At 55.8% G+C, this 23013-nt stretch overlaps 2 protein-coding genes across 6 annotated transcripts; both read right to left on the bottom strand.

Annotated features, from left to right (window-relative positions):
* Positions 1-771: 771 nt before the first annotated feature.
* LOC104909931 (uncharacterized) lies at positions 772-12953 on the bottom strand. Of its 5 annotated transcripts, XM_085215036.1 has the most exons (16): positions 12698-12953; positions 10550-12315; positions 10160-10369; positions 9928-10038; positions 9243-9839; positions 7522-8807; positions 4628-4711; positions 3871-3931; positions 3728-3770; positions 3550-3630; positions 2790-2902; positions 2666-2698; positions 1620-2515; positions 1301-1488; positions 1111-1156; positions 772-1017 (listed from the first exon to the last, which is right to left on the bottom strand). In XM_085215036.1, the coding sequence occupies exons 6-13, from the start codon at positions 7571-7573 to the stop codon at positions 2491-2493; spliced, it is 492 nt and encodes a 163-aa protein (XP_085071162.1). In that variant the 5' UTR covers positions 7574-8807; positions 9243-9839; positions 9928-10038; positions 10160-10369; positions 10550-12315; positions 12698-12953; the 3' UTR covers positions 772-1017; positions 1111-1156; positions 1301-1488; positions 1620-2490. The 5 variants fall into 5 exon arrangements, with proteins under 5 accessions (XP_085071162.1, XP_085071164.1, XP_085071163.1 ...); XM_085215038.1 differs by lacking the exons at positions 1620-2515; positions 2666-2698; positions 7522-8807; ... (3 more) ...; positions 10550-12315; positions 12698-12953 and adding an exon at positions 5707-6228; XM_085215037.1 differs by lacking the exons at positions 1620-2515; positions 2666-2698; positions 7522-8807; ... (3 more) ...; positions 10550-12315; positions 12698-12953 and adding an exon at positions 5647-6228.
* A 481-nt stretch (positions 12954-13434) lies between these two features.
* Positions 13435-21748, bottom strand: LOC104912520 (rho GTPase-activating protein 32-like). The gene is made up of 15 exons (XM_085215031.1): positions 21618-21748; positions 21381-21458; positions 20800-20922; positions 20145-20222; positions 19280-19361; positions 18426-18569; positions 17735-17837; positions 17323-17455; positions 17112-17228; positions 16715-16797; positions 16246-16353; positions 15739-15884; positions 15047-15248; positions 14089-14234; positions 13435-13943 (listed from the first exon to the last, which is right to left on the bottom strand). Exons 2-15 carry the CDS (start codon positions 21432-21434, stop codon positions 13510-13512), a joined length of 1953 nt encoding a protein of 650 aa, XP_085071157.1. The 5' UTR covers positions 21435-21458; positions 21618-21748; the 3' UTR covers positions 13435-13509.
* Positions 21749-23013: the final 1265 nt, after the last annotated feature.

Here is a 23013-nt window from a genome sequence, read left to right on the forward strand (position 1 = left end):
AGGACAGGGGCGGGAAAGAAACAGGAAAGTGGTGGAAAATGTGAAGGAAAAAGGCGGGAAAAGATAGGCAATGAGGCAGGAAAGGATGGAAAAGGGGTGGAAAAAGGAGTGAAAGGAGAGAGAAAAAGATGGGAAAGGGTCGGGAAATAGAAGAAAAAAGGAGGAAAAGGAGAGGGAAGAAGGCAGGAAAGGGGCGGCAAAGGGGCGGCAAAGAGGATCAAAAAACACGGGAAATCGGTTGGAAAGGGGATGGAAAAAGGCAGGAAAGGGGCAGGGAAAAAGGAGCAAAAGGGGCAGGAAAGGGGATAGGGACCCTAACCCCAGGACAAGGAAAGCAGAGACCGTCTTCCGGTAGGGACAGCGGTGTCACTTAGCCCGCTCCAAGGATCAGCGCCCAGCCAACGCAGCAACTCAGGGGGGCCCAGAAGGCCAACAGCATCTGGCGCTGGACTCGGCACATCTGGAAGGAGGGAAGAGATCCTCATGTCTGCTCATGTCCACACCTTTCCGAGGAACAGCACACGTTCAACGCGGGAACTCGGGCAGCCCAGAACGCCTCCAGCATCTGGTGGTGGAGGCGCCGATCCTGGAAAGGAAGAAGAAAGCTTCCCATGCAGCACTGAACGACGGCGGTTAGAAAGGATTACTGGTGATACCGGAAACCCCAAGGCATGGACAGCACTCGGCAAAAGCCTGTTTGGGAACCCACCTCTGCTTTCGGCATCACTCGTGGTCAGAAGTGCGTGTTTGGAGCCTGGAAACTCCAACGAAGCGCCACACAGGAAAAACAAATGGAATTGGAATGGGAGGAAAATGGGACGAGGGAGGGAGAAAATGGGGATGTGGGAAGAAACAGGGACTGGGACGGGAGGAAATGGGGACAAGGGAAGAAATGCCAGTACAACCGGATTTGAATGCTGAGTGAGTGGGGGTCCAGAGTGGCACCAATGCCATGGAACGTGCAGAAGAGCCAAAAAGCTCTCTGGGGAATCCAGAGCTCGCCTGCATCTGAAGGCTCTGTTATTTTAAATGCTAGTTTGAATTTGAATGCTCCATTTGTAAGAAGGGAAGTAAAAACAATCCTGGGAACTACCAACATAACAGTCTCACCTCTGTGCTGGGAGAGAGCACCGAGCAGATCCCCGTGGAAGTCACGCTAAGGCACACAAATGACAGGGAGGTGATACAGGAGAACCAGCGCGGCTTCACCAAGGCTAAATCCTGCTTGCCCAACCTGGCGGCTGCCTATGGCGGTGTCACTGCATCAATAGACGAGCCAAGAGCCACTGCTATCACCCACCTGCACATCCCAAAGGGGTCCGTGCTGGGGCTGGGACTCTTCAGCATCTGCATCAGTGACAGCACCGGCGGGGCCGGGCGCACCCTCAGAAAATTTGCTGACAACACCGAGCTGTGGGGAGCAGCGACACAGCAGAGGGACGGGACGCCAGGTGACCTGGTAACAGCCTTTCGATACCTAAAGGGGAGCTAAAGGAAAGAAGGAGGGAAAGTTCAGGCTAGATGTAAGGAAAATATCTTTTACAGCAGGGGACAAGGGGAAACAGTTTTAAATTGAGGGAGGGAAGATTGAGGTTGGAAGGCAGGGGGAAGTTCTTCACTATGAGAGTGGTGAGGTGCTGCAACAGCTGCCCAGAGAGGCTGTGGATCCCCGTCCATCCCTGGAGGTGTTCGAGGCCAGCGTGGATGGGGCCCTGGGCAGCCTGGGCTGGTGTGACACGGGGAGGTCGGTGGCCCTGCGTGTGGCAGGGGGGTTGGAGACTCGTCATCCTCGAGGTCCCTTCCAACCCGGGCCATTCTATCATTCTGTGATTCTATGCAGTGGAACAGGCTGCCCGGAGATGCGGTGGACGCCCCGTCCCTTCCAAGGTGAGGCTGGATCAGGCTCTGGGCAGCCTGGTCTAGCTGCGGCTGTCCCTCTTCATCGTGGGGGAGTGGGACCAGATCATCATAAACGGTCCCTTCCGACTCCAAGGAGTCTATGGCACGGTACCGGAAGCCGTGAGGCACGATGACACAAAGGACGTGGATGGCCTGGTGAGCAATCAGGGCAGGCGGGGAAGCCCGCGTGCTCAACAGCTCTGGGGAAACTCAGCAAGCAGTCCAAGCAGGAAGAGCCACGTCAGCCACGGAGCCTCTCTGTGCCGGTCCCAGCATTCAGCGCACCAGAGGCGTTGCTTCATCACACTGTTGGTTCCCACAGCTGCACAGCCAGCGACTTAACGGGGCTCAGGGGATGGAAGGAAGAGGGCTGGGGAGGCTGGGGAGTCGTACGGACTGGGAAACTAACAGCATCCCCTGACAATTGGGATGGAGCTATCTGGGGTGATCCAGACGGAGCGGTCCAGTAGAGGACGGCCCTTTGTTTCCTATAAATACGGAGCCAGATCTGCCATAAAAACAGGAAGAGCCCCAGGACCCTGCGGTGGTGGCCCACAAGGCGCTCGGAGAACTGTGCCCTGCCATCTGTTACTACTGACAAATCTGTAAGGGAGCTCTAGGAGAGAACCAGACAAAACAGGCACAGAATACTTGTGTTCAGCATGCTGGAGCAGTGGAGACTGGATTGCACTACGTGAGGATGAAGAAAACGGCCTCTGGGGCCCGGGGCTTTTCTTAAGCTCAGCTCTCAGCCAGATACACGCACCTCACTCTATCGCCAGCCACGGAGCTTATTGGGCTGGAAGAAGAAACCCCAGGGAGCGAGGCGAGCCCCCTGCAGCCCCCATTCCATCTCTAAGTGAGCGTCCCACAGCCATCACAAAATCCACCTGCATACCAGCGACGCACAAACAGGGGCTTCATGGTGTTCCACTGTCTGCTCCACAGATTGCGCAGAACTTAAAGCACAAACCAGAGCAGCCCCAGAAAGCCTTCCGTCTGTCTGCAAAACAGAACGAGAGCCAAAGAGACGCAGAACATAATTTAAACACGTGCCCTTAAACAACAACACTCAGCAGGGGTGGAATGAATGCGTGGCACAGGGGACACAGAGGGGACGTGGGCAGAGGACGCAGGGAGGACACAAAGACACGAGCGGGACGCGAGGACACAGAGGGGACGTGTCGTAAAACAGGCTGGGACAACGTGGTAGCAGACAAACCCAGTTTGGAGTCCCAGGGTGGAGATTCCGCAACAAGAACCATGAAAGAGGGAACAGAGACTTCACGGGAAGGTACTGAGCTGAACAAGAGCAGCAAAGGAAACCTGGAGAACACAGAATCCCTTGATTCTGCGGAAAAGGGCACCCGCTCCGGGCATTTCCAGAGTTGCAATGCTCAGGCAGCCGACCAGCGTTACCTTGGGGCTGACGGAAGCGTTCCAGAAACAGATGGGAGCAAAAGAAAGGAACGAGCATCAGTCCCTCCATGACCGCTTCAGAAAAAGGCTGATAACCCCTTCGCTCCCCTCAGAGAACAACGGGAAGGCAGCACGAGGAGGGGCAGAGCAGACACAGCTACTGTAAACCAGCTTAGGAGCCCCACAGAAAGGCACAGATCAGAACCCTGCAAGAAAGAAAGAATCACTCACCTCTTTCCAAGAGCCAGAGCTCACCCAGCAATCCACAGGAGGCATCTCCAGGAGGAAACCTGGCCTCTGGGGCTGCCAGCCCTTAAATGAGGGGAGGGAGGGGTGGAGCCAGGCTCAGCCCCATCTGGTCCCACACGTGCACCGCTTCCACCTGTGCTTGCAGGGCTGCACCCCTCACCAGCTGCTCCATCACTGCTTCGGGCTGCCATCTCAGAGTTCCCCTAAAAGCATGAAGGAGAAAAAAAAGAAAAAAAAAGGAATGAGCGGCAGCCAATGGGGTCTGCCTGTCTGGTTAAGGGCGAGGGGGTTTCATCAACGGACCAGCTGGGATGGCCCACATACTCGGATTCCAGTCTGTCCTCAGTGGCAATCAGTGACATTTCTAACAAACAGGGGAGCACAGGTTTCAGTACCGAAATCTCAGCAAGATGCTGAGAAGCTGCGTGTGCAGCAAAAGGGCTGAGATTACCGGTGTGAACGGAGCGAGTGCTGCCTGCCAAACTGCCGGGCTCAGCCTACGGCTCCCCGGTGAGAAACGCGCGTCATCTACTCGCACCGCAATTAAAGCCCATGGTGAAATCATTTTAGGGTCTGGTGTCCTCGGTGGGTGAACCCGGCACCTGCCTGTGCAGCAGCGTGTGGCCTTTCGGCTCAGACATCAGTCCCGAGCCCCAGAGAAACAGGGAGGTGATGGCGACACTCCAGGGCGAGGAGCTGCTGTTGGTCTCCACGCAGCTTGGAGTTTGTTATCCATACAGAATGCTGTACTCGTTGATTTTTTTAAATCAGTGACAGGATGCGGTCTGATCCAACGCCTTTGAAAAGCGTGCTTTAAGGATCATCAGCTGAGAAGAGCAGCAGAACAGGGGGCCGTTGCAGGGGGAAGGCGTGGGGAAGGAAGCGAGGAAAGAAAGGAGAAAGCCTGAAAAAGGAATGGGGAAGGCACGGGGCGCAAGACATAGGGGAACGAAGGGGGAAGGACAGCATAGCTGCAGAGCAGCCTAAAAAGCAGCAACAAGCTCTGGGAGGACTGCAGAGTGCCAGATCTGCACTGGGTGTGTGTGCATGCTGTCATCACCTGCTTGGGTCGGGTCAGGCTTGTTGTCACTTCCGAGCTCCCGCAGCGGGAAGAGCTCGAGCAACTGGTGCAGTCGCTGCAGACCTGCGGGACGGGGGAGCGCTTGGTAAGGACAGCCCTGCAGCCCTCAGCCGGACCAACTCCCTCCGCGTGCCCAGGCTGTGAGCTGTGCAGCCGTGCCTGGCCGCGCTGCTCCAGCTCGGAGCCCGCTGCCTGCAGCTGCACCTTTGCTTCCTTCCCTCCTGCCCAGAGCCTCCAGGCTGCTCCCACGCTCCCCTGCCCACCCCCAAAACGCCAGAGAAGACATCTGGCGGCGGGCTGGAGGAATCCCAGCACCCCGTTTTCCATCTGCCTGCAGCTCTCTCCTCCTCTGCCGCGCAGGGCTCCAGCCTGCCACACGGGAATGGCCGGGGGGAAAGGGAGTGCTGGCAGGAGCGACTGCTGCAGCTGGCCGGGGAGGGTCTGAGGACCCCGAGCCCTTGTGGGCAATCTGTCCGGCTGCAGGAGGACCCGGGAAGGGCAGATGAAAAGCTGCAGCTGAGCCAGATGCACCCGCACAGCTCTCGGGTCATCTTGCCAATGGCAGCTGTGACGCAGCTGTGATCTTTTCTGTGCAGGGGAATTCATTTTTTCCGTCTGTAAATCTAGGTGGAGAACGGCAGTTTTGGTTCACCTTTGTGGAAACACCGTAGTGGTCCACACTAATCTCAAAACAGCAACTTTGTGCTGTGACTGCCTGTGCAGACCTGCTAGGGCCTAAAACTACCCGTTTGATGGCATAAGAAAGAATAAGAAGCCAAAAATGAAACCCGCAGTTGAAGAAAGGCTCTTGGATAAAAATACATTGAAGTATAAACAAGACAGAGGCTGAGCGAACATTAATACGGCCCTGCGCTTTCTGCCAACGGGCTTTAATTTCGTCATCATTAAATTTGCCGGGCTGTTGCATTTTGGTATGCGAACATTAGGAGAAAATGAAACAGATGCTGCCAAAAAGGAAAAAAAAAAAACAAACTTACTTTTTTTTGCAGCTATCTATAAGCGCTTAGCACAGCTCTCCTGGGTTTGGAGTAACTTGCCTTTGTTTTCTTCGTCATTTCCTCCACAACTCCTCCACTTCTAACCTCGTATTCTTCCCCTGCCATCCCACGACACACAGAGAGCGGATCTCCAGGGACTGCGCCGCGGGTCCCCGCCAATCCCGTCAGACACGTTCTTTCCGCGGTCTCCGCTGCCACCTCGTGGCCACAGCGCAAAACTGCTGCTGTCTGCCGCCGAGTCTCGCTTTTAAGCTGGCAGACACGTTCTTTCCGCGATCTCTGCTGCCACCTCGTGGTCATTGTACGGAACTGCCGCTGTCTACCGCCGAGTCCCGCCAGCAGCACAACGCATGCGCGTACAAATGCGGAAGTGCCGTTCTAAGCGCTCAGCGCAGCGAATCCGCCGCTCTCTACGGTGATCAGTCCTCCAGCTAATAGCACGTCTGAACGCCGGTACAGCACTGCGCATGCCCAAGCGACGGCACCGCACTACGCATGTGTCACGATCAGCACCCAATTGCGCATGCCCGAGCGTCGGCACCGCACGAACGCACGTTCAGCACTGCGCATGCCCGAGCGAAAGCACCACACTGCACATGGCTGATCAGTATCCAATTGCGCATGCCCGAGAGGCGACAACGCACCATGCACGCGTCACGTCGGCACGTCACCGCGCATGCCCGAGCGACGGCACTGCAATACGCATGCGCGTCGATCACTACCCAATTGCGCATGCCCGAGAAACGACAGCGCACTACGCATGCGTCATGATCAGTACCGAAATGCGCATGCCCGAGCATCAAACGTACAAGGCCGCAATTCCACCGATACGCCACGAGGGAGCACCAGAGACCGCAAAAACAGCAAGAACGACGAGACGGACGCGGAGCTGCCTCCAAGATCAGCATCCGAACTGCGCATGCCCGAGCCTCCTCACCGCACTGCGCATGCTCTAGCGAAGGCACCGCACTGCGCATGCATCACGATCAGCACCGCATTGCGCATGCCCGAGCGACGGCACCGCACTACGCATGCGACCCGGATCAGTATCCAATTGCGCATGCCCGAGCGACGATACCGCACTACGCATGCGTCATGATCAGTACCGAACTGCGCATGCCCGAGCGTCAAACGTACAAGGCCGCAATTCCACCGATACGCCACGAGGGGGCACCCGAGACCGCGAAAACAGCAAGAACGACGAGACGGACGCGGAGCCGCATCCAAGATCAGCATCCAACTGCTCATGCCCGAGCGACGACAGCGCACTGCGCATGCGTCACGATCAGCACCCAACTGCGCATGCCCGAGCCTCCTCACCGCACTGCGCATGCGTCACCATCAGCACCCAACTGCGCATGCCCGAGCTCCGGCACCGCACAGCGCATGCGTCACGATCAGCACCCAACTGCGCATGCCCGAGCTCCGGCACCGCACTGCGCGTGCGCCACGATCAGCATCTAACTGCGCATGCCCGAGCGTCAAACGCATATGGCCGCTATGCCACCGATTCACCACGAGGTGGCTCCGGACACCGCAGAAACAGCAAGAACGACGAGACGGACGCGGAGCCGCGCCGCAGCTTCTGGCTCTCCCTTCTCTCTTCGTCGTGAGGGCAGACGAAAACGCAGTTAGGTTGGGTTTGTGGGAGGAGCAAGTTACGTCAATTGGAAAAAGACCGAGAAAACCAAAGAAAGCTTCTCACACCCAGCAAACCTCTGCTAACTGCTTAACAGTATCTATACTTAAGTCATTAAATAAATAAGTAATCATCAAGTTTAGTTTGTCGTTTTTCTTTAACAGACATTCAACTTCAAGAAAAAAAGAACAAAATACTACTAACAACTTGCGTACCTGACCACACCACTCTCAGAGCCCATCCGGATCGCCCAAGCGTTGTAAACATCCACTGCGATATCAGTTCTGACACAGAGCCATTTGCCGGCAGTCCTTCCACTCACAACCCGTGCCGGGATCTGCCGCGGGGCGTTCTGACCGCGGGCACCACGGCTGAGCTGTTTTAACAACAGTTTAAGAAGAATCGATATGAAGTGTGAGGTACGCCTAAGTCATCGTGAGGCGAGCGTCTCAGCATCACCTTTGGGAAACAGAGAATGGATTTGTCATAAAAGCCTCAGCACGGCAGTAGCACAGAACACTGCCTAAGAACAATGAGAACGCTTCGTGAGGAGGCAAGGAGCCGCACGACCTCCGTCTGGGAAATCCAGATCCATTTGCCCCCAGGCTCCTCTTTGGCAACTCTTCTAGATGCAGCTGAACATCCTGTTCCAGAGCACAACTCAAAACTACAGAGGAAACAAAGGGAGCTCTACGTAGCCAGAATAAAAAGAATGCTATGTTCCTTCAGTATTGAAAATCAACGACACAAGCCACTCCCAGAACACCGCTACATGGGAAACACAGCGGCACAGAAGAAAGCATCCGTGTTTTCCCAAACCACTGCTCCAAGGGAAAGAAAGGAAATAAAAGAGATTTATTTTATATGCTACCTGCTTGAAGGCATATACCACTCTCACTTCAAAAGCATGAAAGAGAAAACTGAAATGCACAGAGTACTCTCTTCCAACAACACGCGCAGTTGGTCGGGGCAGCAAATGGCGCAGCTCCGTATCACAAAGAACTGCAGTCATGAGCACCGAGCTCCCCAGCGCCAGCCAAACCAACCAGACGTGCCGATGGACAGGCAGAATCCTTCAGTAGGACAGCCAGGAAAAGCGTCCAACGAAGCACCCGCTTCTCAGCCTTCTGGTTCCTCTTTGAAAACCCAGAGGTCTCTGCGTCAGCTCCGCCTCGAGCCTGTAAAGCCCGAGCTCGCAGTCCGGTGGAAGTCCAAGCACAGGTCGGGTTATCACGGCCAGTCCCCAAAAGGACTGACTTCTGTCCTCGCCCCCAGTCTCAGTTCTGTGACACACGCGTGTATCTCTCAGGGGTCGCCTGGTGCTCTTCTGACGAAGGCCACACGACAGATTTCTGGCTGCGCACTCTTGGACCTGGATCAAGCTGAAGGATGCTTGACTCACTGCAGCCAGTCGTCCTATCAGCTACAACTCCAGAATTCCAGCCACCAATCTGCTGCTGCTTCTCTGTTAATTGGTGGCTTCACCGTCCAGCACGCTGCCCTGCATTCCAGAGACAGATAGCTAACAACGCTGTTTGGAGAAAGACCCCCAGGCTCTTAACCCAGTGCCAAAGCGTTAGGTTTAGAGCTACACTGTGGGTAGATATGCTTCTCTTCAGAGCTCCCGTGAAGCTTGGGGTTCAGATCAAGAATAAAATTAGTGCCACCTCCCATCCAATCCCAGCGAGGCAAAGGCAAAGGCAAAGGCAAGGAAAGCGCCGCAGAGAACTGCCAAGGAAAGGGCAAGGGCAAAGGAAACGCCGCAGGGAACGCCCAAAGGAAAGCCAAGGCAAGGGCAAGCCTGCAGGGAAAGGCCAGAGCCAAGAGCTCAGGAGGAAGAAAACAGAGTACCCCACAGCACAGTAACGAGCTCCTCTGGGAGCTCTACGTTGCAGCAAGCAACGGGTAAACGTTGGTGGGGGTACGTTGTCCTCACCAGTTTGGGCAACCAGCAGCCAGTCAGCAAAGTCAGGGCGTTCCAGGAGATGAAGCTTTCTCTTTCTCGCTGCTCTCGTCAAGAGCCACAGCTTCCTGGCTGCAGCTGTTACACCGCCAGAGCGCTGCGGTTCCCTGCCACCGCCTGCTGAACGCAATACAGTGACGAAGGCGCTGTCCCGCGCGTGCAAGGCAGCGCCTCCAGCACAGAAGCGCACTGCTGTGCTGCGTTCTCTGCGCAAGGCAGCTGTGCTCTGCGCACGGTGCTGCCTACCAGCACCTCTGTGGCTGGGAGCAGACAAGGAGAAGGCGGAGGGACTCGACTTTTGCGCCTCCGTCTTCTCCAACCGCTCATCACACAGCCCTCGAGTATGACATTTGGTAGGTGGGAATTGAGGAAGCAACGCCGCCCCGGCCGCCCCCCTCCCCATCCCACACCGTGAGCAAAGACCAGGCTGCAGCCCGCCTGTAGAACCGGAAATCCAGGAGTCTCTGGGACCCGATCAGACGCACGGCGGAGTCGTAAGGGAGTTTGGTGATGTCGTCGCCAAGCCGCTCCCAGCGGTATTTGAGAAGTCATGGCAATCAGGTGAAGTCCCTGGTGAATGGAAAAAAGGCAGCATCACAGCCATTTTTGACAAGGGAAGAAAGAACGATCCTGGCCGCTACCAACATCACAGTCTCACCTCTGTGCTGGGAAAGAGCACCGAGCTGGGGCTGGGACTCTTCAATATCTGCATCAGTGACAGCACCGGCGGGTCGGGCGCACCCTCAGAGAATTTGCTGACGACACCGAGCTGCGGGGAGCGGCGACACAGCAGAGGGACGGGACGCCAGCCAGAGGGACCCAGACAGGCTCCGGTCAGCAGGTGAGGAGAGGTGATCCTGCCCCTCTGCCCTGTGCTGAAGAGGCCTCACCTGGAGCGCTGTGTCCATACGAAGAGTCCTCAGGGCAGAAGGGACACGGACCCGTTGGAGCACATCCAGAGGACGGCCCCAAAAATCAAAGAACCAAAGGATCAAACCCCTCTCCTCCAAGGACAGGCTGAGAGAGCTGGGGCTGTTCAGCGCGGAGGAGCGAAGGCTCCGAGGTGACCTGGTAACAGCCTTTCGATACCTAAACGGGAGCTAAAGGAAAGAAGGAGGGAAAATTGAGGTTATATTAATATATTAACGTAGAATGTTAATTTAGCATCCAAAGGTAACTCTTCAAGAAGCAGCATGAAAGGTCAGTGAAAAGGAAATACGTAATGAAATACGCCTTTTCCAGCATTGGTGGGGAAAGAAAGAGCAACTGACTTCACCTACCCAGACGTCTGCAAGGCCTTCGACGCGGTCTCACGTCACAGGGAGAAGCATGGGGGAGAGCTCTGGTGGCTGCAGAAATCGAGACGCTGCTTTAAAACAACACGACTTACTGGGCACCAGACACCAAAGACAAGGCTCAGGTTAAAAAGCCTCCCATCCCCGTGGATGTGGCAACAGCTGCCTGCTCACCCAGCAAAGCACTCGCCCAGCACATGCCTTTCATAGAACCGTAGAATTAGCAAGGCTGGAAAAGATCTCCAAGATCATCCAGTCCAACCACCCACCTACCACCACCATTTCCCGCTGAGCCGCGTCGCTCGGTACAACACCCAATGCTCCTTGAACAAACCTGCAGGGACAGTAACAATATCACCTCCCTGGGCAGCCCGTTCCAGCGTCTGACCGCTCCTGTGGAGACGTTTTTCTTCACATCCGACCTGAATCTCCCCTCGTGCCACTTGAGGCCTTCCCTCCAGTCTATCACTGCTTACACGGGAGAAGAGGACGACCCCACCTCGACATCACCTCTCTCAGCCAACTGCAGAGAGCGAGAAGGCCTTCCCTGAGCCTCCTCTTCTCCAGGCTAAATAATCCCAGTTCCCTCAGCCGCTCCCCGTAAGACTGGTGCTCTGGACCCCCACAGCTTCCCTGCTCCTCTCTGGACACATGTCAGGGTTTCAGTGTCCTTCGTGCAGTGAGGGACCCAGAACTGAACGCAGTACAGTTCCTTCTTTGTACAACCTGATGCTTTAAAGCAGAAGCTCACCCAGCAATCACCACCCTTAGACAAGCTCAACCTGCAGGGAAAAGTTATGCCTCTGTGTCTGCAGATGTTGCACGCATTTCCAGGTGCAAGAGTCAGCCCAGTTCTCAGCGCAGCTTTACCAAGCACAGAAATCCAGTTGATGCCCACCATGCTTTTCTCTCTTCTGAAACACTGTACTGCTGCAAGAAGCAACAAATAAAATCACAGAATCACAGAACTGGGGTTGCAAGGGACCACCAGAGATCATTGGGTCTAACCCCCCTGCAAAACGGGCTCCCGACAGCAGGCTGCACAGGTGGGCGTCCAGGAGGGTGTGGAATATCTCCAGACAAGGAGAATCCACAGCCTCCCTGGGCAGCCCGCGCCAGCGCTCCGTCATCCTCGTTGTGAAGAAGTTCCTTAGATTTTGGTGCGGAACTTCCTGTGCTCCAGTTTATGGCCGTTTCCCCTTCTTCTGTCCCCACAGACCGCTGACAAGAGGTTGGCCGTGTCCTTTTGACTCCCGCACTTAAGATTTTTATAAACATTTATCAGAATCCTAGAATGGCCTGGGTTGAAAAGGACCACAATGATCATCTAGCTTCAACCGTCCTGCTACGGACAGGGATGCCAACCACCAGACCAGGCTGCCCAGAGCCACATCCAGCCTGACCTTGAATGCCTCCAGGGCATTCCTCCTAATATCCAACCTAAACCTCCCCTGTCTCACTTTAAAACCATTCCCCCTCGTCCTATCGCCATCCACCCTCACAAACAGCCGTTCCCCTTCCTGCTTATACGCTCCCTTCAAGCACTGGAAGGCCACAACCAGGTCTCCTCGGAGCCTTCTCCTCTCCAGGCTACACAAGCCCACTTCCCTCAACCTTTCCTCACAGCAGAGCTGCTCCAGCCCTCTGACCATCTCAGTGCCTCCTCTGGACCCGCTCCCAGAGCTCCACGTCCTTCCTGTGCTGGGGGCCCCAGGCCTGGACGCAGCGCTGCAGATGAGGCCTCAAAGGAGCTGAGTAGAGGGGGACAATCACCTCCCTCTCCCTGCTGCCCACCCCTTTTCCAATGCAGCCCAGAACAGGGGCTTTATTTGTTATGTATATCTTTATATCCACGCCTACAGTCCCCCCACAAGGCCCTACAGCTCCATATTCCTCCCCATAGCCCCCAGCAGCTCCATGACCCTGCGGCCCATCGCAGCCCCTATCTCCATATACACCACCCCTTAGAGCCCCGTGTCGGCCTCTATCCCCCCCTTATGCCTCCCCATAACCCCACACCCCTCACAGCCTCCTACAGCCTCAGAGCTCGCTATATCCCCCCATCGCCCCCCTGCAGCTTCCGAGAGCCCCACACAGCCCCTCTCCCCGGCCCGGGACCGCTCTCCCGCACACCTCCGGCACAGCTGTCCTCAGCACTCGCTCCCGTGGTGCCGCGGCTTCCCTCTCGGTGCTGCCCGGACAGCTCCGGCTGCCGCCGCGGTCTCCTGCGGGGCGGCCCAGGCTGCGGCAGCGACGCTGTGTGAGGAGAGCCGCGCCTCCAACCGCCGGCTCCCAACGTTCAGCCCCGCGCACGGCGGCTCAGCCAATGGCAGCCGGCGGCGCCGCCGCTGCCCAATGAGGGGACGGGGCGGCGCCTGCCGCTGCCCAATGAGGGGACGGGGCGGCGCCGCGGCTGCCCAATGAGGGGACGGGGCACTCGCTGACCAACGGGAGGCCGGGGGCGGGGCAGATGCTGGTCAGGGTGAGCTCCTCCTGCCTCAGCGCGCTGATGACAGGGCTGCGGCTCATCTGCACGGCCAGCTCCTAAGTGGGAGCCAGGAGTGAACACGGCTGGAGGAGCGAGTTGCTAGGGAGCAGCCGAGGCATCGAAATGCATCAGAAAGCCCTGAAAGGCATCACAAAGCCACAGCCAGGAGGCTCGGGATTATCTCGAGCAGCACCCGGGACGCTAGAGAGTATTTGCTGCCATCCCAAATGGTAGCACTACTCTCTCTGCAGACAAAACGGGAACAAACGCGGAGCTCTGCTGCACGCACCCCACAGCCGTCGCCTTGCAAGATGAGGAGCCTTGCTCTCTGCTGCACGCATCCCAGTCCCTGTGAACGAAGACTTGGAAGGCAGGCGAGGCGTTGATTGAGCACCAGCGTGCTTTTATTATCATATAAAGACTGGAGGGCGTGAGAGGTCCCGGGTAACGATGGGACTCATCCTCCCTTGTCACGGAGAGAGTGGCTCAGACTGCTGCTGCCCGGTGCCTGGGGCTGGAGGCCTGATTCTAAGTCCCCCTCCACGAGGCTCGGCTTCTCCTCCCTGATGCTGACCTGCTCCCCCATGGAGGCGCTGCTGTCGGGGCACCCGGGTTGTGCTGGGGCTGGGCTGCACTGCGGCGGCGCTGGGTCACGGTCCAGGCTGGTGACTGCGCTGGCTGGCTGGCTCGGGTCAGCATCTTCAGCAGAGCCGGGAGAAATGAGGGCATGAACTTGGATGAGCTCCTTCTCTCCATCGCTGTTGGTCTGCGGAAGGCTGTCATCGGAACCGCAGCGATTCGTGCTTCCTAAGAGCTCTCCATTCAGGGAAGCACACAGCGCACCATCGCTACTTGCTCTGGATCCTATGGGTTGACAAGGGCTCGATTCACCTAGGAAGGATACGCACGGGTTAGCGCCAAACTTTCACAAGCTGAATTAGCAAAGCGGTTCTTGCTCAGGAGTGAACTGAAGGTGTTAGGTATGAACGCTAGAAGGAGAATCAAGCCCACTGGAAAGCTGGACTTGCACCCTTACCTGCCAACCCTACGACCTGTGTCTCTGAGGGCTCCCTGGGACGGCGCTGCAGTTGGCGTTTGGCCACAGAGGATGGTTTTCTTAGGCTGAAGCAGGAACACCCAGAGCCAGCCGGTGATTCCTTCATCTTGCCGGCTGGACTTTGTCTGGAGAGAGGAAACAGGGAATGGTGTGAGTCGTGCGTGGTGCAGGGTGAGGGAAGAGCTGCACTGAGCTCTTGCCAACAGCTGCTTGTTCCTGGCACCGCCCGGTGTTTGCTGAAACACAACTTAGAAACTCGCTCCCTTTCTAGCAACTGAGGATGGTTCCATTCCTGTAGCTCAGCCCTGAAGCCTTGCTGGCTAAATTCCCCTAAGCTGTGTCAAGCAGGATGCAGAGCACGTGAGCAAAGGCTCCACGGCTGTACAGGACAGCATCTAAGGGATGGCTTTGATTGAGCTGGCAGGCATAAGTGCTTTCTGAGGAACCGTGCAGCCATAAGGGAAGTTCCAAAGCATCTCTGACTCTGACATTGACACCTCATCGGCCCCATCTCCCTGCCACGTTTAGTTTCTAGTGCCAGCAGCTCTGACCAACAGCTCTGCTTAGAGGAGAGCCGGAATTGGTTTCAGGCACGAGGCCCTGAAATCTGGAAAACCCCAACCTGTCCAGGTACAGCCAGCACAGGCCAGGGTAGACGTCAGCGTGGCTTTCTACATCTCGTGACTGCCTGCCCAGCAAGGAAGGAACGGCACCGTTGTGAGGCTAAACTGAGCCCGGCGGGCACCTGGATGTTAGTTGAATCTCAGAGTCCAAAGGGAGTAGAGATTCACGGCAACACTTCAGGCACCATCAGTTTCATTTTGTTTCAGCAAGTTTTTGGCACGAGAAATAATGGGAAAAAAAAGAAACAAGCACAGCAACCCACCCAAACAATGATGAGAGGTGCTGGAAAAGAAAGAAAGAAAGTCCTCCTTACCTTTCGGAGGGAAAGTCGAGGATTGTGTGGAATTTGCCCTGCACAGCTGCGGGGCCCCCTTCCACTTCTACGTCCCTGCTCTGCGTCACGACGGGAGAGCTGCTGTGGCCTCGCCTCCGGGCCTGTGCCTCCTCCAGGGTGAGCAGCTCTGTGGCAGGAGAAGACACCCACACAGACTTGGGCCCTGAGAGAGAACTGGGCCCTGTAAGGGAAAACCACAGGTAAGAGCGAGGATCAGAAAGCGGCCCCAGATCACAGTTCTGGGGGAGGTGCTGCATTTTTCCCAGACTCGCTTATCCGAGCCACTGGAAGAAGAGGAGCTCAAAATAGCCACGTGGTCAGAGGTGTGTTCATGGCAAAGGACACGGTCGTAATGAAGAGCAGCTCACTGTATCGAAACAGGCAGACCAAATCCCTAGAAAGCGGGGGCAGGGAACTCAGAGAGCTTCGCTGCCACACGTTCATCAAGCTTCACCTGCGTGCACAACATCATAATGACGGTGACGGTTTTCTCCTTGTAAAGTTTGGGCCTGCACATTCTCAGCATCCAGCAACAGGATGCCGTACTCTAACCTAAGCCCAGAAGTCTGCTGTCCCCTCGACAGGAGAAGCGTATTCCAAAGATCGTGGAGAAGGCCTGCATTTGATCAAGGTGTCTGATCAAGATCAAGCTCATGCAGGAAGACACTCACCTGCTCCACCTGCGACGTCGGATCCGGATTTGGAGCGGAAGAGGACGTCCGTGTGGTCGATGATGAACTCCACCACAGCCGACTGCGTCTGCAGTTCCATGCAGGCAGCTCTCCCGCTGGCGCAGGCAGACTCGTTCTGCTGTGATCTGTACAAAAGGCAGGTTTTAGGAGACATTTCTCCAAGATCGCTTCCCCAGGTCTGAATCGTTGCAGCCAAAAACTGTCAAATTTGTTCTCTGGAGACTTCCGCAGTGGGCAATCAGCGATGCCACTGAAGAAGTTCCCCTGGCTGATCAAGGACACACCAGTCCCTTCTAAGCAAGAGAGCAGGAATGGTCATCTAGAAATTGTGCCCGTGAGGTTGGAGAACAGTCCAGGCTCTGCTGTCAGCCCCTTACTACAGATTTTACAGGAGAAGAGCGCATTCGATGGAGAAAAAGGGAGGACTGCTTTATTTTAGCGGAGAACAGATCTAAGCGTTGTGTTGAAACGGAAAAAGAAGTTTACCTTAAGAGGTTTGGAGCCCACACGATGGCTAAGTTCTGAGCGTGCATGTTTGTGACGGAGCAGTTCCCAGCTAGACGAGCCAAGTGTCTCATCAGGTACTCCAGTGTCCTGGAAAACAAGAGAGGCAAGCGTTCAGCACCAACCAGCATGCCGTGCTGCCATTCACAAAGCAAGCCTCAATTCATGCTGGTTGTTGTTACTGCTACAGTCACTGAAGACGAAGTAGATCCAACTTGACTCAGTGCCACTCTGCAGCACCAAGCCCCAGCACGGCACCGCCGCAGCCATCAGCTGCACCAAGCGTGCCGCCGTGCCCAGGAACTGACCCAGTAAATTCACCCCGTGGAGCCTCCAACCGCTTCAGCATACACAGGCATCGTGTTGCTAGCGGGAGACAAGGCCTGGAATGGCACCGTTGCCCTCTGAAGTGCAGCAGGGCTGAGCTCAGCAGGCTGAGGGCAGCACTCACCTGTAGTGAGGAGCGGGCAGCTGCTGGATGACGTCCTGCATTCTGACCAGCCGCTCCTCATCTGTAGCGGCACCGACAGCACCCTGGAATAGTGCAGAAAGGCAGTGAGACACAAATCGGGCTAGAAACCTGCCGCAGGGTCGGGAACCATGGGGACAGTGCACTGTTGGGCAGCACCGAGACAGATTTTAGGCCTCCCAAGAGGCCTCTGGGGAGCAAAGCGGCACGCAGCTGGTGCCATCGAGGCCAAGGAGTCCAAGCACCGGGCCGCTTTACAGCCTGGTTGGGCAGCTCAGCTCCTCGCAGTGGGCATTCATCTCCAAGTACACTTGGCTATAATCCCAGTCCCGTTCTATAAATAGTTGGGGAAAAAAAATAAAAAAAACAAACAAACAACCACAACTGGGAATTCTCGCAAGCATTGTGAATATGGAAATAACCACCTCCTGGGACCACCAAAAGTGGCATCAGCGTGATGCAGGATGGCAAAGACACGCGAGTAAGCCTGATGGGGCTAACAGAAAAAGGGCCTCAGAGCTGGGGCACTGCTGCAGCCATGTCCCAGAGGCCCAGGGAAGAGGTGAGGAAAGACGTTGCCTTGTGCTTACCGAGAACTCGTCGTACAGCTGGTCGGTCAGCAGAGGGTTCGGGAGCTCCCTGAAGTACATCTTGCAGAGGGAGCTCACGCTGTGAGTGTCGCGGACGGTCAGCTCAGGAACCTGCTCAGACTCAAATTCACGGCTGGAGAGAAGGACACAAAAACGGGCAGAGCAGAGGGGGTTGAGAACGAGGAAAACAAGTCAGAAGCCACACCAAATACAATCAAGAATCAGAAGGGCTTCCTGGTTTACAGGAGAAAACACACACTCGTGTCTCAGCAGCACCACGTGAGCCATGCCGGATGGGATGTCTCCAAAAGGTGACCTTTTCTTTTTGCTAAGGCGTTTCCCGCAGGCCTCTGAACGCCCGCAACAGGGCACGTGCCCCTGCTGACAGCTGCGTCAGTCGCAGCGCTCTTACCGGAGTCTCTGGACGTTGGACGCGACGCCGGACAGGCGGTATATCCCCTGCACCACGCCGTGCTGCTCGATGAACTCTGCGCAGCTCTGGAGGACCTGGGGGACTAAAGGAGACGTGCCAGCGGTTAGTTGAGCTCTGAGTCGAGTCCTGGTTCAGGCTGCGCTCCTGTCACAGCCCATCCGCTAAGCCCAGCCAGGCTGCTGCTCGGTTCTTCCTTAGAAGGGAAAGCTGTCAGAGACACCTCTGCAGGAGCTGGTGAGGAAACCGGACGGAGATGTGTTCTTGGCATTCAAGAAATGCCAGGGCCTAGGAATCAGCCCGGAGAAAGTAATTCCGGGGAAGCCGGAGACGCCGCAAGTCCCATCACAGCTCCCACGGGAATGGAGGTGGGAAGTCTCACGCCCGGAAGAGCCGGGAGACTGATGCAGGACACTCTCTTTGGCCAAAAGGCTTCCTCTGTTTTCAGGCTAGCGTGGGATTGGCTTACAGGCTTTGCTTTAAGCAAATACAAATGTGCGTGTCCCTTAGGAGCATTTGTCTTTCAGCCATCATCTACTCAGTTTATCTTTCGGCCATCGACTCCCATTACCCTTTTCTCCGCTGCTATCAACCTGCCCCTTGCTAGATACGATCTCCCTTTCATCTTTAGGTTCCCAACCGAGGAAGACCTCAGCAACGGGCCGTCCCTTACCATCGCGACCAGAGCGGAGAAGATGCTCCCCCAGGTCACAGCCAAACACCCGTTCCTTCTCCACCTCCCGCTCCTTCGGCTTCTTTGGGCGGGCCTTCACCAAGGAACGAAGGAAGGTGACGAGCTTGCCGCGTTTCTTTGGCACTGCACAACAAAAAGAAGAAACCAGGTCATTCCAGGTTTGGCTCAGTTGCACGAGGCCGAGCACAACACATTCTACAGAGCACGTCAAAACGGGAAGAACGTTACCAACAAGTACATACAAAAACGGATTCTCCCCATCCCTGCAGGAGGAGCCCAAGGCCAGGCTGGAGGAGGCCCTGGACAGCGGGGTCTCATCTCGCATTAAATGTGGGGCTAGGTTGGCAGCCCAGCCTGAGGAAGGGGTTTGGAGCTCGATGATCCTTCAGCTCCCTTCCACCCCAAGCCATTCTACAAGGATTTTAGGATTTCCCCAAGTCCAGTCACAAACACAGGAGGACTGGGCCAAATCCCTGCGCGTTCCGATGGAGCTTAATGCACTCCTCTTGCTTAGCTTGCTCAACTTGGGGATTAAGGATCCTCTTGAAAAGCCACGTTCTGATCAAGCATGCCACCAGCACAGCCAAACCTCGATCTGTCCACCAGGGACACTGGCTGTTCTCAGCCTCGTACTGACTTGCAGGAGAAATGCCTTTGCCCTCCTCCCTCATTCTCACTGCCTACAAAGCACCAGCCATACGCCCCGTGGTATGCATGAAGGATCGTCAGCACAGAGGAAAACGTGGGATGGATAAGGGAGCTATTAAACACGGAACACGCCCCAAAAAAGACTCCACTTTGCTTCCCTGCACCATCAAATGTAACATCCGTACCTGGCTTTGGCACCAAATTGATGAGAGACGCCGGAATTTCTCCTTTAATGAGCTCCACACACTCACTAGGGAAAAATCCAACCTGTAACAAGAACAAAAAGAGAGGTGCAATACTGAAGGCAGCATTTCTCAGGCCTGAACTGGTAAAACGTAACATTTTCATCGGAACGTGCCTGCCGGACGCTCCCTAAGACTACCCAACAGAAAAATGGCCTGCTTAAAAGTCATAATTATTCAACACTTGCAGCCAAATATCCATAAAACTGCGTATGGAGCAAGGAGAGGACAAGTATGCTACGCACCCCTAAATCTCAAGTGTGCCTGGAGGGAAAGACTTCATACAGAAGTTATGTATTACGATCGATTGATGCAGCTATGTTATCTGAGTTAGCACAGCCTATGAAATTCCTGCCTGCTGACCGAGACGCAGCTGCGACCCCCAGCTCTGAGCTACCCAGCGTCCCGCAGCCAGCAGAGCAACAAGCACGCGGAGGGTCTGTTACCCGACCTCGGCTGACAGGCAGGGACTTCCTAAAAGACACTAGCTTCACGTTCTGCACGCGTGCAAACACAGATGCTCTCAGACACTGGAACACGTGTCTTAGCTGCTGTATTTCCAAAGGGGCGGTTCAGTGGCCGCAACCTGATGCGTGTTGTGAAGGCTCTTGCTTCTAAGTTAATGGAGTTTCCTACAAAGACCTACTTTCAGCTCTGGCCCAAGCCCACAGCAAAAGGGAAAGTCCTCTGACACCGACACAGGGAAACCGTTTACGTCCACGAGCCGCCCTGTGCAGGCAGAGCGGCTCTAAGCTGAGATTCCTGACTTGACCGAAGCTGCGCTCTCAAGCCTGAAGCTTGTGCCTACCTGAAAGCCATGCTTGCCTCTCCACCAGGGGCTCAGCTCCTTTGCTGGCATAGCAATGACGCACACGATGTCTCCCACCTGCAAGAGATTGCAACGTCAATCCCAGCTTCAGCACGGCTGGGAGGAAAGCACAGCTCAAACGACTGCATTCTTCCGCACTGCCAAATACTGTCGAGCTGGAGAGCAATTGCACCAGTGCTGCTCTTAAGGCATCTGCCGTTGTACAACTGAACCCGGAGGTAGAAGAGTCACTACGATACACAACATAGAGAATGCAGCTGCTCAGTAGGAAATGGTTCTCAGAAGCAGCAGGCTCTCTGCCAAAGGGAGAGCTCCAATTAATCCGCAGGCATAAGTCAGCGGGGCTTCCTGAACAGATCTACACACTCCATTCACTGGTCTGCTGTTGCTCAGAGACCAGGCTACCACACTGGGCAGCGTCTGTTTGATCAGAAGATTCAAATGCCAAATAAAGCGGTATTTTAGAGATGGCTGAACCCCTCCCTGCATCCAACCCAGTGCGAGTCTGACCTGGAACTGCATCTTCTGGGCTTCACCTCACCGAACATCCTGAAGGTGTCAGAGAATGTTCCCGATACCTTCGTACCTTATGCTCTTCTGCACGTGACAACAAGGAACGCCCTTAACTGCTTACCTCAAAGGAGAGTTCGTCCGGTGCCTGGGCAACGTATCTCTTAATAACGTGTGCAGCAGCAACAGCTGGAGTATTGAGAGAGGACTCCTCACGGACCAGCAGGGGCTTCCCCTTGGTCTCAGTCTGAAACAGAGAGCACAGGCCACGGTGAGGAGCTGAGGACAAACGAGGAGGATGTCAGGCTGAGGAGCACATCAGCAGAGAAAGCTGCAGGAGATGCACTCGGTCCTTATCGCGAGCGCTTAACAAGAAACTGCAAGTCTAAGAACAGCTGTTTCTCTTCCCGCTGCGCAGCAGTATCCCCAGGCAATGCAAAGATGCATCTCTCTCTAGCCACGCTAAGAGGACAAACACCACAACCGAGACGGCTCCGGCAGTTTTATAAACTTGCCACACTTGCACTACTGGCTTGCCAAAGAGGAGCGTAAGAGTCTGCTCACTTCCTGTAACCCACTGCCTGGAGGCCTCAGCTGTGGGCTGGACACAGGACCCGGTCCACTGACCCAATCCAATGCACATCTGCAGCTCGCTCTGCTGGCTCAAGTCTGGGAACAAAGACCAATCAGAGCTTCATACTCTACCTCCATCTGCGCCACGTCAGGCCCACGGCTGATCTCGCTGCACGCGATGCCCATCACAGCAGGCACCACAAGCTGGAACTGAAAAGAAACACACTTTAATTTCTCTGTTCACACACCGCAGTACGGAGAGACTTCTTCAGAACTATCCTCAGTCACCCACTGGCATAGGCAGGTGTTCTAGAAACAACCACTTTGCTCAGCCAATTCAAACGGGACAGCCCGTTAGGAGCATTTCACCAAGGGCTCTCCCTCTGCTAGCAGATGGGGACTCTGGCACAAAGCAGCAGGTGCACTTGCTCGGAGCACTCCGACAGCGCGGCAGCAGGGCAGGGAGAGGAGTCACTGCTGGGGGTGGATCTGCTCCCCAGCCCCCGGCTCCCACCAGCCGCACCTCCAGCGCCGGCCGCAGCCTCGCACGTGGATTTCCTCTGCTCGCATCTCTGCTGTGCTCCCCACAGCTGTCGGCAGCACACTCACACAGCCGAAGCACGCGTGCTTGTGTCCTGGGTCACGTCGTGCAGCTCTGCACAAGCTGGGGCTAGGACTCTTTGCCTAAGGGATTGGTTTCCTTAAGACTAGCTGGTCAACGCACCACAGACAGCATCCTTCTGAGGGCTGAGCTGGAGGCGAAGTGGAAAAAACCCACACGGGACCGGTGTCCCGTCAAAGCTGGATGAGGCTGCGTTACTATACGCGGTGCTGCTAAACCACGTGGGGGGACAAAGCGTGGCACGTACCTGGCAAGAGATCAGAAGCAGGCAGACGAGTGCCTTGAACCCGCAGCCGTTCCTTGTCACTTTGCTCTGTTCTTCCGCGAGCGAAAGCTGCACCAAGGGAGCAGGCAGAGGGCGGGGAGAGAAGAGAGAAAGAGCCGGTCAGTGAGCTTGCACAATTTAGCAAAGAAGGCGAGGAAAAGCCATGAGACAAACGCCGCCTCTACGCGTGGCTTTGGGATGCACGTACTGGGTGAAAATTACGTCTGATGGTCAAGACCAAGCAGGATGGCACTACGAGCTCCGCCAGCCAGCAGTTCTCAACCCCTCACTGCCCGCCCGTCTCTCCCACGCTGTCTCAGCTTACCTACAAGACGCCGCACAAGACGGTGTGAAAACGAAGGTACTCAGTCGGTGCACAAGTGCAACAGCGAGCTACTCAGTCAGAGCTCAAGCGCTCCAATGAAGGGACGCAGCACGCACTGCTCCTCCCCTCATTCCAGCGCTTATGACATCACTGAGGGCCACCAGGCTGCTCCGCCACGACAGGGTGGGGAGGCAAGACCACGACGTCACAAGACCGGAATATTCCAACGCGGCACCCCAACATTCTACGGTCACTGGGCGGTTGGAATTCCATCTCAGCCGAATCCCGGAGAAGCCGGCACGGGGTCGCCGTGACCAAAGCGCAGGACCCGGCGCTTGCTCCTGCTGAGCCTCGTACAACTGGCCTCAGTCCGTCCCTCCGGGGGCCTTCCTGCCCTCGGGCAGATGGACGCTTCTTCCCAACAGCGCACCTTGCAGCGCAGGGCCTATGGAAAATCCACACTAGAGTCCTTTTTTCAGTTCAAGGGCGTGTTACAGCACCGACCTATTGCACCTGTAAGGAAGTCAAGGAAGAGACGGGAGAAACACAGAAC

This window comes from Meleagris gallopavo, chromosome 35 (genome assembly GCF_905368555.1).
Source record: "Meleagris gallopavo chromosome 35, MGAL_WU_HG_1.1, whole genome shotgun sequence".
In the NCBI taxonomy this organism is placed as follows: Eukaryota; Metazoa; Chordata; class Aves; order Galliformes; family Phasianidae; genus Meleagris; species Meleagris gallopavo.

Coding starts and splice junctions, on each gene's coding strand:
- LOC104909931 (XM_085215034.1), bottom strand. CDS start 5,254: ATGAATTCCCCTGCACAGAAAAGATCACAGCTGCGTCACAGCTGCCAT. Junction 3,631..3,727: donor AAGCAGTGATGGAGCAGCTG/GTGAGGGGTGCA, acceptor CCCTCATTTAAG/GGCTGGCAGCCCCAGAGGCC. Junction 2,903..3,549: donor GCTCTGGCTCTTGGAAAGAG/GTGAGTGATTCT, acceptor TCTGTTTTGCAG/ACAGACGGAAGGCTTTCTGG.
- LOC104912520 (XM_085215031.1), bottom strand. CDS start 21,434: ATGGGCATCGCGTGCAGCGAGATCAGCCGTGGGCCTGACGTGGCGCAG. Junction 17,229..17,322: donor AGCTGTACGACGAGTTCTCG/GTAAGCACAAGG, acceptor TTTTTCTGTTAG/CCCCATCAGGCTTACTCGCG. Junction 15,249..15,738: donor CGACGTCGCAGGTGGAGCAG/GTGAGTGTCTTC, acceptor TTTCCCTTACAG/GGCCCAGTTCTCTCTCAGGG.